At 47.5% G+C, this 15,901-nt stretch overlaps 1 protein-coding gene across 1 annotated transcript in view; it reads right to left on the reverse strand.

Moving 5' to 3' along the window:
• LOC140429419 (solute carrier organic anion transporter family member 4C1-like) overlaps nt 1-15,901 on the reverse strand; it is a 285,020-nt gene that overhangs the window by 80,847 nt on the left and 188,272 nt on the right. Inside the window, exon 9 of the mRNA XM_072516370.1 lies at nt 8,564-8,723. Within this exon, the coding sequence (XP_072372471.1) occupies nt 8,564-8,723 (160 nt within the window). The remainder of the gene's footprint in view (nt 1-8,563; nt 8,724-15,901) is intronic.

A 15,901-nucleotide genomic window follows, 5' to 3' on the forward strand; every position in this document is an offset into this window, starting at 1 on the left:
CCATGACCTGCAGGACCACGATGCCAATCTAAGAAAATTTCTCCACACCGCTCAACTCCTTAACTTGTCGTACCATAAGGAGAAATGCATTTTCCGCACAACCCGGCTAGCCATCCTCGACTATGTCGTGGAAAACGGAGTCCTAGGGCCTGACCCTGACCGCATGCGGCCCCTCCTGCAGCTCCCCGTCCCCACTGCCCCAAGGCCCTGAAGAGATGCCTGGGGTTCGTTTCTTACTATGCCCAGTGGGTCCCCAATTACGCGGCCAAAGCCTGCCCACTTATTAAGTCCACTACTTTTCCCCTGATGGCCTGGCCTTCAACCGTATCAGAACCGACATTGCCAAGGCCACGATGCACGCTGTGGACGAATCCATCCCGTTCCAAGTGGAGAGCGATGCTTCAGACTTTGCCTTGGCAGCCACTCTTAGCCAGGCAGGGAGGCCTGTCACCTTTTTTACCCGTACCCTCCATGCCTCTGAGATTCGATACTCCTCTGTCGAAAAGGAGGCGCAAGCCATTGTGGAAGCTGTGCGACACTGAAGGCATTACCTGGCCGGCAGGAGATTCACTCTCCTCACAGACCAACGGTCGATTGCCTTCATGTTTAACAACACATAGCGGGGCAAAATTAAGAACGACAAGATTTTGCGGTGGAGGATCGAGCTCTCCATCGATAACTACGAGATCTTGTATCGTCCTGGAAAGCTCAATGAGCCCCCAGATGCCCTGTCCCACGGTATCTGTGCAACGCGCAAGCTGACCGGTTCCGGGCTATCCACAATGACCTCTGTCATCTGGGGGTCACCCGGCTTCTCCACTTCGTCAAGGCCTGCAACCTGCCCTACTCCACTGAGGAGGTCAGGGCCATGACCAGGGACTGCCAAATCTACGCAGAGTGCAAACCGCTATCGACCAGACAAGGCCCACCTGGTGAAGGCCTCACACCCCTTCGAACACCTCAGCATGGATTTCAAAGGGCCTCTCCCCTCCACTGACCATAACGTGTACTTTCTCAACATTGTTGATGAGGACTCACGTTTTCCCTTTGCCATCCCATGCCCGGACATGACCTCTGCCACTGTCATCAAGGCCCTGCGCAGCATCTCCACCCTGTTCGGTTTCCCTACCAACATACATAGTGATTGAGGCGCCTCTTTTATGAGTGATGAGCTGCATCAGCACCTGCTCAGTAAGGACATCGCCTCGAGCAGGACTACCAGTTATAACCCCTGGGGAAACAGGCAGGTGGAGAGGGAGAATGCTACGGTCTGGAAGGCTATCCTTCTGGCCCTACAGTCTACAGAGGTCTCCCAGTCTCCCGCTGGCAGGAGGTCCTCCCCGATGTGTTCCACTCCATCCGGGCACTCTTGTACACTGCAGCTCATGAGACCCCTCACGACCGGCTATTTGTCTTTCCCAGGACTTCGATCTCCGGGGTCTCGCTTCCGTCCTGGCTAACAACACCTGGGCCTGTCCTCCTCCAGAAACATGTGAGGAGCCATAAGGCCGCCCCCCTGATCGAGAGGGTCCAGCTCCTCTACGCGAACCCTCAGCATGCCTACGTGGCACACCGCGACGGATGGCAGGACATAGTCGACCTCCGGGACCTGGCTCCTGCGGGTACCCCCGCGCCCACCATCACCGCGCCCCTTCCATCTACCTCCCCATCCACACCAACATCCCTCCCTGGTTCCATTAGCTCTGCCCCTGCGCCGTCGCCCTGACTGGGACCCTGTTGTGAGGACGACATGCTCCCAGAGCCGAAGGTCTTGACACCTGTGCCCACACCACAGCCATTCGCAGCGGACGATACGGGCTCCTGTGAGACTTAACCTATGAGCCCGCTTCACCCCCATCGGACTTTTTTTTCTTAACAGGGGGTGAATGTGGTGAGTCACATATGGCTATAATATATACTCACTGTTGTTCTATTATTACTATTGTCATCGACATCCACTATTGCATATACTTACTGTTGTTGCTGTTACTGGTGCTGTTGAATTGTTGTGTTGATGCTGCTGTTGGCTCTGCCTGTGGCTCCGCCCCTCTGATGAGGTATATAACTGGCCGATCTGAGACAGGCTCTCAGTGCAGGAGAAGCTACAGGTTGGCACGCATCTAGTTGATTAAAGCCACTGTTCTTTGGTACAAACTGTCTCGACTGAATTGATGGTCATCAGTGATAATGACCCCCCTCTAGGATAGAACACCAGAGGTGATCATCTCCCTGGACCAGAAAAGGCATTCAACACAGTTGGAGGTACTGGAGCAGTTTGGGCTTGGAACGGGGTCCACCACCTGAATGCAACACCTGTACAGCGCTCCCATGGCAAGCATACGGACGAATACCACCAGCTCTAAGTACTTCCAGTTGCACAGAGGCACAAGGCAGGGATGCCCGCCGTTCCTGCTGTTGGCCCTAGCGATCAAGCCACTAATAATAATAATCTTTATTAGTGTCACAAGTAGGCTTACATTAACACTGCAATTAAGCTACTGTGAAAATCCCATAGCGATCGCGCACAGAGTTTTGCTCTATGTGGATAACCCGCTCTACTATGTCGCAGACCCACAAAGCAGCATGGAGGGAGCCATGGTGCTCTTGAAAGAGTTTGGAACCTTCTCAGGCTACAAACTCAACCTGAGCAAAAGTGAGAACTTCGTGGTGAACCCACAAGGGGGAGGGTCAGAGCTGGAGGGACTACCATTTAAATAGGCCCAAAACAAATTCTGCTACCTGAGGATCCAAATTGCCCATGAGTGGACACGGATCCACAAAGTGAAACCTAACCAGCCAGGTGGAGGAAGTTAAAAAGTACCTGCAGAAGTGGGACATACTCCCACTCTCCCTGACTGGGAGGGTGCAGACAATCAAGATGAACGTACTGCCAGGTTCATCTTCCTGTTCAGATCCATGCTAATCTGCATCTCCAAGGCCTTTTTCAACTCAGTGGAAAAATTGATCATGGCATTTGTGTGAGGGGCAGTTCGGGACTTCTACACAGCCAACAGACTGACAACACTTGAGGAACTAACAGAGAAGTTCCAACTGATTAGGGAAAACAAATTAAAATACATGCAAGTCAAAAACCTCTTACTTAGGGAAACAAAGACGTACCCACGGCCACCGCAAAAATCATTATCAGAGGACCTACTGGACGCGGACACCCTAGGGAACGGAAACTGCAGGACCTGGATGGCGACCACTGGGAAGGGCAAACTCTCCACTGGATGAAACAAGGGGAAAATGGGAGGAGGACCTATGGTTTGAAATAGTGTGGGGACTTTGGAGTGAAGCACTGTACATGGTCAACTCCACCTCCTCTTGCACGAGGCTAAGCCTAATGCCGGTGAAAGTGGTACACAGAGCTCACTTAACCAGAACCCGAATGAATAGGTTCTTCCCGGAGGTGGAGGCCAAATGTGAACGGTGTCAAGGAGGCCCAGCCAACCATGCCCACATGTGCTGGTCATTCCTCAGATTTGTCGGGTTTTGGACAGCCTTCTTCGAGGTTGTGGGGATGAAATGGAGCCATGCCCAAGGATGGCAGTCTTCAGGGTAACAGAGCAGTCAGAACTCTTTATGGGGGGGGAGGACCGACACCTTTACCTTTGCCTCCCTAATTGCTCACCGGAGAATCCTGCTCAGCTGACGATCAGCAACACCACCCAAAGCTGCTGAATTTCTGTCCGACCTATCGGAATTTCTCCAAATGGAGAAAATCAAATTCATCATCCGGGGGTCGGAAGAGGAATGCTACAAAATGTGGCAGCCATTCACCAATCTGTTGCAAGACGAGTTTGTAGACAAAAGCCAATAAATTAGAGGGAGTGGAAATCCACAGAAGAACCACAGACACAAACGGAAGAGGGTGGGGAGGAGGGTGGGGAGGAGGGGGGGAAGAGGGGTGGAGTGGAGCAGAGGGGAAGGAGGGAGGGAAGGAACAAAGAGGCACAGAACCCAACTAGTCCTAACACAAAACAGTATACGTAGCACCATGCCACCCCATCAAGTCCAGGTCCAGATAGCAAGGAGAGGGGAATCAGGAGGAAAGGGGGGACTTGGGAACAGAGGACTAGCCAACTGGGCACTTGCTGAGAAATATAAATTGTAACTAATATACATGGTGAATGGCAACTGATGCATATAGTTTCTGTGTATGTTCACGTTCATCTTTGCTTTGAATAAAAAGAAAAACCTATATAGAAAGTTTTTTTTAAATGTTTCAGGTCAGTGTTGTAACTCCCAGGGTGCTGCTGATGAGGGTATCAAGGATGGTAATACAATAGATTGTCAAGGTGAGATAATTAAGTTATTGGGTACGGTCATTACCTGGCACGTGTTGCATGAATGTTACTTGCCGCTGTGGAAACCTAACTTGACCGTCTGAAGCATCTTGGGATACATGACATAAAGTCTTAAAGGGTCTGAATGTAAATTGCTTTCATTAATTCAGTTGCCAGACAGATGGCCCTTTGTAAATTGATTACACTGTCTTGAGTTTAATTGATCTCTTGACGAGATCAATTCAGTTTGTGTGGTGACACACACACATCATTGTTCAATAACAGTACCATCAGAGCCAGTGACGTCAGTCGATTAACACGGCCTTTGTATTGCTAATTTATATTCATCTCTGTAGAATTACTGCAGTAGACACTGACGTTATCTGATCACCCCACCTTTGTATCGGAATTGTACCTTTGTCTCTGTGTAAGACAACTGAAAGGCTTGGCAATTACCAATATATCACCTGTGGGAGGGAATGGGTTTCCTTTGTGTATGAAGATCTCTACGCCCTCATGTTCCTCAGAGTGTGCCTGCTACGACCCTTGATTCCAGTAGCCTCTCTCCTTGTGACAAGGAAAATCATTTAACTTTAATTGTGTTGTTATCTGTTACGCCTCTTTCAGTCTAAAAGTCTTTCTCGGATGTTAAAGATTTTGATACCGCTTATCAGTTCAAGTGTTGTCCAGGACTTGTTGCATATGGGTACATTCAGTGTCTGAGGAGCTGCAAATGGTACTGCACACTATGCAATCATCAGCAAATGTCCCCACTTCTGAGGAATAGTCATTGAAGTAACAACTGAAAATAGTTACGCCTAGGACACTACCCAGAAGAATTCCTACAGCGCTGTTCTTGGGCTGAAAGCTTTGGTTGTCAACTCGCACAACCATCTTCCTTTGCGCTAGGTATGGCTTCAACCAGTGAAGAATTTTCTCACTGATTCTATTGATTTCAATTTTGTCAGATCTCAATCCCAAATGCCACATTCAATCAAAGGCACCTTGATGTCATGAGCAAACACTCTCATCTCACCTCTTGAGTTCAGTTCGTATTTGTATGGACCAAGGTTGGATTGAAGCCAGGAGCAAGGACGCCCTGGCAGAAGACAGACTGAGCATCCATGAACAGTTTTGTTGTGCAAGTGATGTATCATAGTACTATAAAAGAGACCTTCCATCACTTTGCTGATGATTTTTTAAAAATTAATTTATCACAGGATGTGGGCTTCATTGGCTAGGCCTGTGTTTGTTGCTCATCCCTAATTACCATTGAGAAGGTGGTGGTGAGCTGCCTTCTTGAACCGCTGCAGTCCACGTGGTGTAACTACATCTACTGTGCTATCAGGGAGAGTTCCAGCATTTTGACCCAGCGATAGTGAAGGAATGGCGATATATTTCCAAGTCAGGGTGGTGAGTGACTTGGAGGGAACCTCCCGGTGGTAGTGTGCCCATGTATCTGCTGACTTTGTCCTTCTAGTAGTCGTGGGTTTGGAAGGTGCCACCTGAGGAGCCTTAGTGAGTTCCTGCAGTGCATCTTGTCGAAGGTGCATACTGTTGCTACAGTGCGTTGGTGACGGAGGGAGTGAATGCTTGTGGAAGAGGTAGCCCAGACCCCTGACGAGAACATCAGTGACACTGTGCTCAGGTGCCCTCCCCAGATCCACACACTCACCCTCTGGTTGCGGGGATATCTCCAGTGTCTGACTGTTAGCTGCTGCCTCAGTGGTGCTGATGCCTCCAAGATTCAGGCAAAGTGTCCAGGCCTCATAGTTTGATTGGAATGCTAGGCAATAACACTGAGACATGGCATGTGTACCCACGTAAAAGGTTTGTCTTTCTGTCTGTGAGGGAAGATTTCAGGTCTCAGTGTGACTGCAAAAGCCCCGAGATTCACAAACCCTGGTTAGGACGAAGTTAAAGGTGGTCTGATTAACAAGTTTGCAGATGATACTAAGATAGGTGGAGTTGCAGATAGCGAGGAGGACTGTCAGAGAATCCAGCAAAAGTTAGATAGATTGGAGAGTTGGGCAGAGAAATGGCAGATGGAGTTCAATCCAGGCAAATGCGGGGTGGTGCATTTTGGAAGATCTAATTCAAGAGCGGACTATACGGTCAATGGAAGAGTTCTGGGGAAAATTGATGTACAGAGAGATCTGGGAGTTCAGGTCCATTGTACCCTGAAGGTGGCAACGCAAGTCAACAGAGTGGTCAAGAAGGCATACAGCATGCTTGCCTTCATCGGACGGGGTATTGAGTACAAGAGTCGGCAGGTCATGTTACAGTTGTATCGGACTTTGGTGATGCCACATTTGGAATATTGCGTGCCGTTCTGGTCGCCACATTACCAGAAGGATGTGGTTGCTTTAGAGAGGGTGCAGAGGAGGTCCACCACGATGTTGCCTGGTATGGATGGTGCTAGCTATGAAGAAAGGTTGAGTAGATAAGGATTGTTTTCGTTGGAAAGACGGAGGTTGAGGGGGGACATGATTGAGGTCTACAAAATTATGAGAGGTATGGTGGCACCTTCCAAACACAGGGTGGATAGCAACAAGCTTTTTCCAAGAGTGGGGGTCACGCTTTCAAGGTGAGAGGGGGAAAGTTTAAGGGAGATGTGTGTGGAAAGTTTTTTTACGCAGAGGGTGGTGGGTGCCTGGAACGCTTTGCCAGTGGAGGTGGTAGAGGCGGGCACGATAGCATCATTTAAGATGCATCTAGACAGATGTATGAACTGGCTGGGAATAGAGGGAAGTAGATCCTTGGAAAATAGAAGACAGGTTTAGATAAAGGATCTGGATCGGCGCAGGCTGGGAGGGCCGAAGGGCCTGTTCCTGTGCTGTAATTTTCTTTGTTCTTTGTTCTTTGTAAATGCACTTGGGAGCTGTGAAGTGCTCACATAACTGACAATGCCACTTCCATATTAGCAATAGCCTTCCACTGTACAGCTAGGGACTGCTCACAGTCAAATGAAGTAAGAAGTCTTACAACACCAGGTTAAAGTCCAACAGGTTTATTTGGATTCCAAATGATTTCAAATAAACCTGTTGGACTTTAACCTGGTGTTGTAAAACTTCTGACTGTGCCCACCCCAGTCCAACGCCGGCATCTCCACATCAAGTCAAAAGGAGTTAAAGTGATCTTCAGCATAGAACCAAGAACAGGGCTCTGTCTTGGAAGTATTTGGTAAGACAGACAGGCAGCAGCTATAGTTTCTCCTGTTATGAGTATACAAAATATTGGACAATGGCTTGTGGACCCCGCAGATGCTAAGCCCCTCACCTCCTGCCCAGGGACGAATACGACAAATGATGCCCAGTCCCCCCGACCAGGCCGATCCCCCCAGGTTCCCCACCCCCCAAGGTTGTTCCCACCCTCCCTCCCCACGAGCACTGAGGCAGCAGCTCCAGTGCTCCTGGGCTGCATGCCAGACATTGGAAATGGCTACTCTGTGCCTTGGTCCCCTTCAGCAGCCATTGTGCCAACTTCCCGATTTAAAAAAAAGAAGTGCTAAATAATGCCCAACGCTGGGGAGCCAGACGATTACTGGGAGGCCGTTAGATTGGACTTACATTTTGCCTAATAAGATGGAGATTGGTCTTAATTGGTGTCAATGATCTCATCACGTTTGGACCATGAGCTGTCCGGTTAGATGGCAAACCGTCCCAATGGTGGATCCTGATTTTGGCCTCTCCCGCTATTTAGCCGACGCGGCCATTAAATTGTGCGCAAGGTCTTCAGGGAGGTGTAGTATAAGAGTCTGGCACATACTGTGTTAACAGGGGATTGGGTACAGTACCGCCCACACAATGGTGTAAGAGAACAGATAACTCACACCTAGCGGTCAGTCTTGTGTTAGGTAGAGCCATGTGCAGAAGCAAGCATGAAGACAGCTCATAGCTTCACATTTTACTGTATATATCTATACAGCTCTTGTAGTTAATAAAACATATAGTTAACCTACATAGGACTGCAAAGACTTTGTTAAGACCTACCAAACAGTATCAAACACCCTACAACACTAGCTAGCAGCATGGAATGAAAATGAGAAATAAACTAGCACACAAAAAGCATTCAACTCTCTTCACCCAGACACCAAAGGCATCACATTGATCTACTGGACAAAGTGCCCAAGAGTAGACATCAAAATTCCTACACAGTTATGTCCCCACTGTTTTACTTTTCAATGGACCATTTGCGCAATCATGACAATTTAACTTTGATGAATTAGCTAATCGGTAATACTGGTAAATTATCTTTAGGTTAGAAGAACCTACCTCCATGTTATCTGTTACTGATGCTTCAGTGCAACCTGCATAGCATGCAGAAAAGTACTGAATTTGATCTATACCACAGACTGGATTGTAATTAGAACGGATGCAATTACACTTCTCATTGCAGAATGCCAACAATTTGAATTGCTCTCCAGTGTTGTTCCTGTGGGACAATATGTGGAAAATAAATTAGATAATGCTTCTCCCAGTCCATATAAAATCACAGGGGGATGAAGTTCTGTCCCTTCAGTGATTATTTGTGAAGAATTACCATCCTTAAGGTGATCTTCATGCTATTGATATTGATTTTGCTATTAATTGAAAAGCATAGCACCCAAAATGAACAATCAACATTACTTAAATTTCAAAGGTTGCTGCTTAATGACAACCAACATTGGTCTCATTTATATGCCAGGTTGTTTTGGAATTATCCTGGAGCACCAAGGAGAAAATGCCCTTTCCTAGACACACCTTCCATCCCCGCCTGTGACAAAAATTATAGTACAGAGTCTTCGAACTTACTCGTCCGTGAATTGAATTATCTGCACTGAACATAAAGGACTAAAGAGTAGAGTACAGCCCAAGAAATTTCTCTCCTAGTGACTCAGCTCATTTTTCCTTCGCTCGAAGGTGCGCAGATGCAAAATCTTAGCAAACAAGGAGTATCTTAGACATCAATGCTGCATGTAACCATAGCATTTTAATATCTTATAGTTTAGGACTATACTCGGTGTCAAGTTAAGCCATTTTCTCTATTAAGAAATGCTATATTCTCAATGGGAGGCAGCTTCACTTTTTCACCTTAAATGTATGTTTTACTCGCCTTTGGCGGCATGGAGTCACAGTGGTTAGCACTGCTGCCTCACAGCAGCAGGGCCCCGGTTTGATTCTGACCTCGGGTGACTGTGTGGAGTTTGCACTTTCTCCCCATGTCTGCGTGAGTGTCCTCCGGGTGCTCCGGTTTCCTCCCACAGTCCAAAGATACGCAGGTTAGGTGGATTGGTCGTGCTAAATTGCCCCTTAGTGGCCAAAAGGTTAGGTGGGGTTACAGGGTTAGGGTGGAGGTGTGGGCTTAAGGAGGGTGCTCTTTCCAAGGGCCGATGCAGACTCGATGGGCCGAATGGCCTCCTTCTGCACTGTAAATTCTATGATTCTATGAGCTTGATTAATCTAATTGAATTTTTTGATGACATAACAGAGAAGGTCGATTAAGGAAATGCAATCGATATTCTCTACCAATTTTAAGAAAGCATTTGAGGGCCAGTGAATAAATATTGGTTTAAGGACAGAAATCAGCGATTGTGGTAAATGTTTGTCTCTCAGACTGAAGGATATTGTTTCCCAATAGTCAGTGCTAGGATCAGTGCTTTTTTGACATGTATAAGCGACTTGGATATTGGAATACTGATGAAAAATTTGAAATTTACGGTGATCCCAAATTTTAAAGTGTGGCAGTGAGGGTGACGCAATCAACTACAACAGAAGATACATAGGCTGAGCAGAATGGGAGACAAGTGGCAGATGGAATTGCCCCTTAGTGTCCAAAAGATTAGACTGGATTAGGGGATAGGGTGTGGGTGTAGGCGTGAGCCTAGGCGGAGTGCTCTTTCCAAGGACCGGTGCGGACTCAATGGACCAAATAACTTCCTTCTGCACTGTAGGCATTCTATGAAAATTGAATGGACACATGAGGGAAATAAATTTACAGGGCTCTGAGGTTGGAGCAGGGGAATGGTCTGGCTTGGATTTCCCGACTGAGAGTCAGCGTGGACTCAATGATCCGAATGGCCTCCTCATGTGCTTTAATTACTTTATGATCCTGAGGCTAAAAGCCTGTCATGTGACTTTAAATTGGCTGCGATACCTGGCATGCCTGTACACAGTGCCATAATAATTGTTTTCAATGTTAATGGCATTACAGGTTCTATCACATGGCTGGTGTCGCACACAAGCTGCTATTTTATAGTGAGTGAATGCTTCAAAAAACCTGCTTAAAGTGTGTATGCAGTTCCGATACAGGCCACGAGATGTTAAGTTTTTCGTGAAAATAAATTGCAGCCAGTTTCAGTTTTTCTAGCATTAGCCAGTGAGGTTGTTTTACAGTTACACCCTTTGTTCACTTTAATGCACCTTTAAGCATTATATTCTTGATTTTCTTTCCCCTCCCTTCTGGTTTAATTACCCCATTCTGCTGCTTTTCTTGATGATTCTCAATGTCTCTGATATGTTATATGTCTCTGACCCGTATGTTATAATTGGATCACTTGTCTGGTAAACTCTTTGATGAAAGTTTTTGCACCAACACCTCTAATGCTACTGTTTGACTGATCTGCAATTTGTTGTCAGGCTGTTTGTCGCCACCACCAGCAGTCCTCACAACCTCCATTTTTAAAGCCAAATGATAGCTTGGTCAGTGTCCAGCTGCAAACAGTTTGTGGGCTATGGGTGAATGGAAGTCAGTCAACTTACCATGGACCAGAAAACGACACAACTGGGTCACAGAACGACAAACAGATCATACAGAGATTGAAGAACGGGAAAATTGAAATTGGGAGACAGATGTAGCAAGAGAGGCTGTGGAACAAAGAAACCGGTCGAGAGACAGAGGTAGACAGATACTGGGACTGCAGAGAAAGACAACGACTGGAAGAAAAAAAGAACTTGTATTGTGAGACAGATAAAGATACAGTTTGGGGGTACAAAGACGGATTTGGGGAACAAACAGAGATTCAGAATAGAAACACCGTATTATGGGCCAGGGTTTAGAGACCACCAAAGTATATCATGGAGTTCACCTGCCCCACAACTTTTAATAAATTGTAGTTGTAGGGAGCACAAGGGCCCACTTTACAGGTGTGATGCAACAGAGATCTAAAGTATGTTTAAACATCTTATCAACTACCAACACTGATAATCCCCACAGATACAATACTCTATAGGTAACCCTTAATAATTTTCCTAACAACATCAAAAACTCTTTTTAACAAATACAGTAGGTTTGCATTCCTTACAGAAACAGGTATTACTTTGAAATCATCAAGTGATCTGGAGACATTCTTTAGTAGGCAGAGAGAGAGAGTGAACACCGCCTTGGTTTGAATGCAGCTCCCCAACTGAAAATGAAACTAAACCTCAGAGCCAAAAATCAGCTTCCAGTTCAAACCGAAAGTAAAAAGCCAGAAACACAGCTCAGCTCCACCCACACAACGACATCACTGCAGCTGTTTGATAAACACACTGTTCTTAAAGGGACGCTCACATGACAACCGAGATAGAGAGATGGAGAGATTGTAGGAGAGAAATTTGACAAAGAAATGCCCATTGTTACCATATACTAAATACCAGATTAGTATAGGAAAATAAAGTACGGATAATTAATCTGTTGCAGTCTTCTGTTCCAACTGCACTTATAGCTGCACTTTCCGTCATCTTTGCTTATCTATTTACATATCTCACTATTATTTTCATTGGTGTCTTGATTGCAGTGTCCTCCTGGATTAGTGTGTCACCCCTGCAGCTTACTATTCTACCCCTCTTCCCCCTTCTTCTTCTAACAGCCTATCATGCTTTGCATGGCCTCGCTTCATTCTCCAAGTCAAGCTGTATTCCTAGGGAAATGCCTACTAATTCAAGCATATCTTTGAGAACTGGTTTGTGCAGAGTGAGCAAAAAGACTTACACAATCTGCCACACCAATTCCTGTCGAACGTTGCCAAGTTCAATAACTTCATAAAGCCCCAAGCACTTGTAGCATTGTCGCAGCAGTAGAAAACATTAATTGGCAGCTGACATGTAAGTAGTTGACGATTCCTTTAAATACCACCAGATGGGAGTTCCTTCCTACTGCTGAATGTACATTCTACTGCATGAGACTAAGAGGTATCCAGGCAAGCATTGGGCCTTTCCATGTTAAAATTATGACACTAATGCCAATTTGAGGTCCCCTGTACAAAATCGGGTTGCTCTGAATGCAACTGAAGGTGGGATTGAAATTCAAAACTTGTTCACTGGCACGCTGCCTTGGCACACTCAGCAGCTGTCCACATTTAACTGAGGTTGGAGGCCCAATGTCGGATGTGCCCTAGTCTAGCCATTCAGGTGGATGGAGTATTTTGTTGTAAAGAGATTTCTAAAGCAGGGAGATTTGAGATAGGCAGATATGGGCAGATAGATTTTTGATGGAAAAGAGAAGGGTTTTCAGCAGGAGGCCAATCGCTCAGGGTGTTCAGGAAGAAATTCCACTCTCTCAATTTGCAAAGGGTGAGTGACCAGAGGCAGCAAATCATGAAGGTCATTGTCTCGTATTCTGGCAGAAGTCATGAAGCCTGCATTCACCCCCGGGTCACGACCCACACATTGAAAAACTCTGACATAAAGGAGCCATTCCCAGGCAACAGGCCAGTCATCATCCCTTCACAAAAGACCGCAAGCACATCCTGGAGGATGAGTAACCCCCCCCTACCGCTACACTGTGTCACAGGCCCCAGGTCCACGCCGATCCGGGTGACTCTGAAGCTTAATGCACTTAGGGCAGCACGGTAGCACAAATGGCTAGCACTGTGGCTTCACAGCGCCAGGGTCCCAGGTTCGATTCCCCCCTGGGTCACTGTCTGTGCGGAGTCTGCACGTTCTCCCCGTGTCTGTGTTGGTTTCCTCCGGGTGCTCCGGTTTCCTCCCACAGTCCAAAGACGTGCAGGTTAGGTGAATTGGCCATGCTAAATTGCCCTTAGTGTCCAAAAAAGTTAGGAGGGGTTATTGGGTTATGGGGATAGGGTGGAAGTGAGGGGTTAAGTGGGTCGATGCAGACTCGATGGGCCGAATGGCTTCCTTCTGCACTGTATGTTCTATGTTAAGCTTTATGTTAATGGACACCCCACTGAGATGGAGCTCGACACAGTGGTGGCGGTCTCTGTCATCAGCCACAGCACATTCATGGCAATCCGGGTCAGCCTCCAGTCGCTGGAACTCAGGGACACGAAGCCCAGCTAGCCACCTATACTAGGAAACGTTTGCCGATCGAGGGTACTGCCCATGTGCCCGATGTGTATAGGGATCCGTCCGCGTGCCTACCATCGATCGTAGGGTGCGGCAACAGGCCGAGCCTATTTGGGCACAATTGGCTGCGACTGGATTGGCAGCACATATGCCAGATGTACCCCCGTGGGCCAGAAGGGGTTCTGGCAAAATTTCGGTAAATATTTTCTAAAGACCTCGGGAAATGAAGGGAGCAGTGACTACAATCAACATGGATGAGAACGGCCAGGATGGTATTTCCGAACCCACCCTGTGCTGTACGTACTGTGACTCAAGGTCGACCGGGAGTTGGACCAGCTGCAGCAGTTGGGCATTATGCGTCCCATCTATTTCACGGATTGGGCAATGCCAGTGGTGCCATAATGAAGCCCAACGGGTCGGTGCGACTATGTGGCGACTATGTGGATGACCATCAACTGAGTCTCCTGTCTCGACCATTACCCGGTCCCTCAGATCAAAGATCTTTATGCCCGGCTCTAGAAGGGGCAAGACATTTCCGAAGTTGGACATGAGCCACACTTACCGTCAGCTACAGATGTGAGGTGGTAAGATGAATACAGAACTGGCTCAGTCACAGAAGGTAGAGGGTAGCAGTAGAAGGTGTTTTTCTGAATGGCTCGTGGTGTTCCACAGAGATCTGTGCTGAGGCCTCTGTTATTTGTAGTGTACATAAACGATTTGGAGGAAAATGTAGCCGGTCTGATTAGTTAGTCAGTCACCAGGGAGTTTAAAGGAGATGGCGCGGCTGTTTTTTTATGCAGAGGATGGTGAGCACCTGGAATGCATTGCCAGGGTAGGTTGCGGACGCAGATACATTAACGGCATTCAAAAGGCATCTTGCCAAACACATGGATAGGATGGGTACAGAGGGATACGGCACAAAAAACTGCTGAGGGTTTTGGCAAAGGTTGGTATCACGACCGGTACAGGCTTGGAGGGCTGAAGGGCCTGTCCTGTGTTGTATCGTTCTTTGTTTGCTGCTCGACCCAGGATCACGGAAGTACGTAACAATCAACACACATTGGAGTCTGTATGAATACACTTGTTTGCCTTTTGGAGTCTCCTCGGCCTGTGCCACCTTCAAGCGTGTCATGGGGAATATACTACGTTGATTGCCATGAGTGGCCATTTACCTGGATGACATCCTCATCACAGGACCCTCATGCAGGGAGTACATGGAGTACCTCACCAAGGTCCTCAAGCAGTTTGGGGTCTGTCTCCGGAGAGAGAAGTGTGGCTTTTATGTGCTTGAGGTCACGTATTTGGGCTACCGGGAAGACTGTAAGGGCCTCCATCTGGTGGAGGACAAGGTGCGGGCAATCCGCCACGCCCCCATCTCTTGTGATCCCATGGAGCTCCGCTCTTTCCTAGGTCTGGTGAACTACGATGGAAAATTCATTCCCCGGATGGCCATGTTGCTCAATTTGCCCCATCATATGGCGTTGGAGCAGTACTGGCACACCGCATGCCCGACGGTTTGGAGAGGCCAATTGCCTTTGCATCCCGCACACTTGCGGATGCCGATCACTACTTGCAGGTGGAAAAGGAAGGTTTGGCCTTTGTATTCGTGGTGCGAACATTCCAACAATACGTCCATGGACGCACATTCATTTTTTGTTTAACAAACATTTTATTAAGGCATTTATAAAAACAAAAGTTAGAAATACAAATATAAACATAATTCAGTGCGTAACACCCCCTACCAACACCCATACCCCACCAACATAGCTTATACGCACAATCTCCAAGTCCCTCCATCTCCTCTCGCTGATCCCGCCTAAATTGAGCTAACCTAAACTAAACTAACTCCCCCTGCACCCCTTATTCCCTAACCACCTCCCGCTTATTGTATCTGTGAACAGTTTAGTTTTCCCCGAAGAAGTCAATAGAAGGCTGCCACCTCCGAACGAACCCTAACATTGATCCTCTCAGGGCGAACTTAATTTTCTCAAGCCTGAGAAACCCAGCCATGTCACTAACCCATACCCCCGATTTTGGGGGTCCAAGTCCCTCTCCGCTAATAAGATCCTTTTCCGGGCTACCAAGGAGGCAAAGGCCAAAACATCAGCCTCTCTCGCCCCCTGGACTCCTGGGTCTTCCGACACTCCAAAGATCGCCACCTCTGAACTCGGCGCCACCCTCGTTTTTAGCACCGTGGGCATGACATCCAACTTCCCCGGGACAAACCGGTGATTGCCACAAATTGAAGCCCACACCAATGCTCCCTCCACTCCTATATGCTTCTGCCACTGCCCCCAAACTCTCAGAGCCGCCCACACGACTGGGCTTGCGGAGTACCGGGCTGGC

This window comes from Scyliorhinus torazame, chromosome 9, assembly GCF_047496885.1.
Source record: "Scyliorhinus torazame isolate Kashiwa2021f chromosome 9, sScyTor2.1, whole genome shotgun sequence".
Lineage (NCBI taxonomy): Eukaryota > Metazoa > Chordata > Chondrichthyes > Carcharhiniformes > Scyliorhinidae > Scyliorhinus > Scyliorhinus torazame.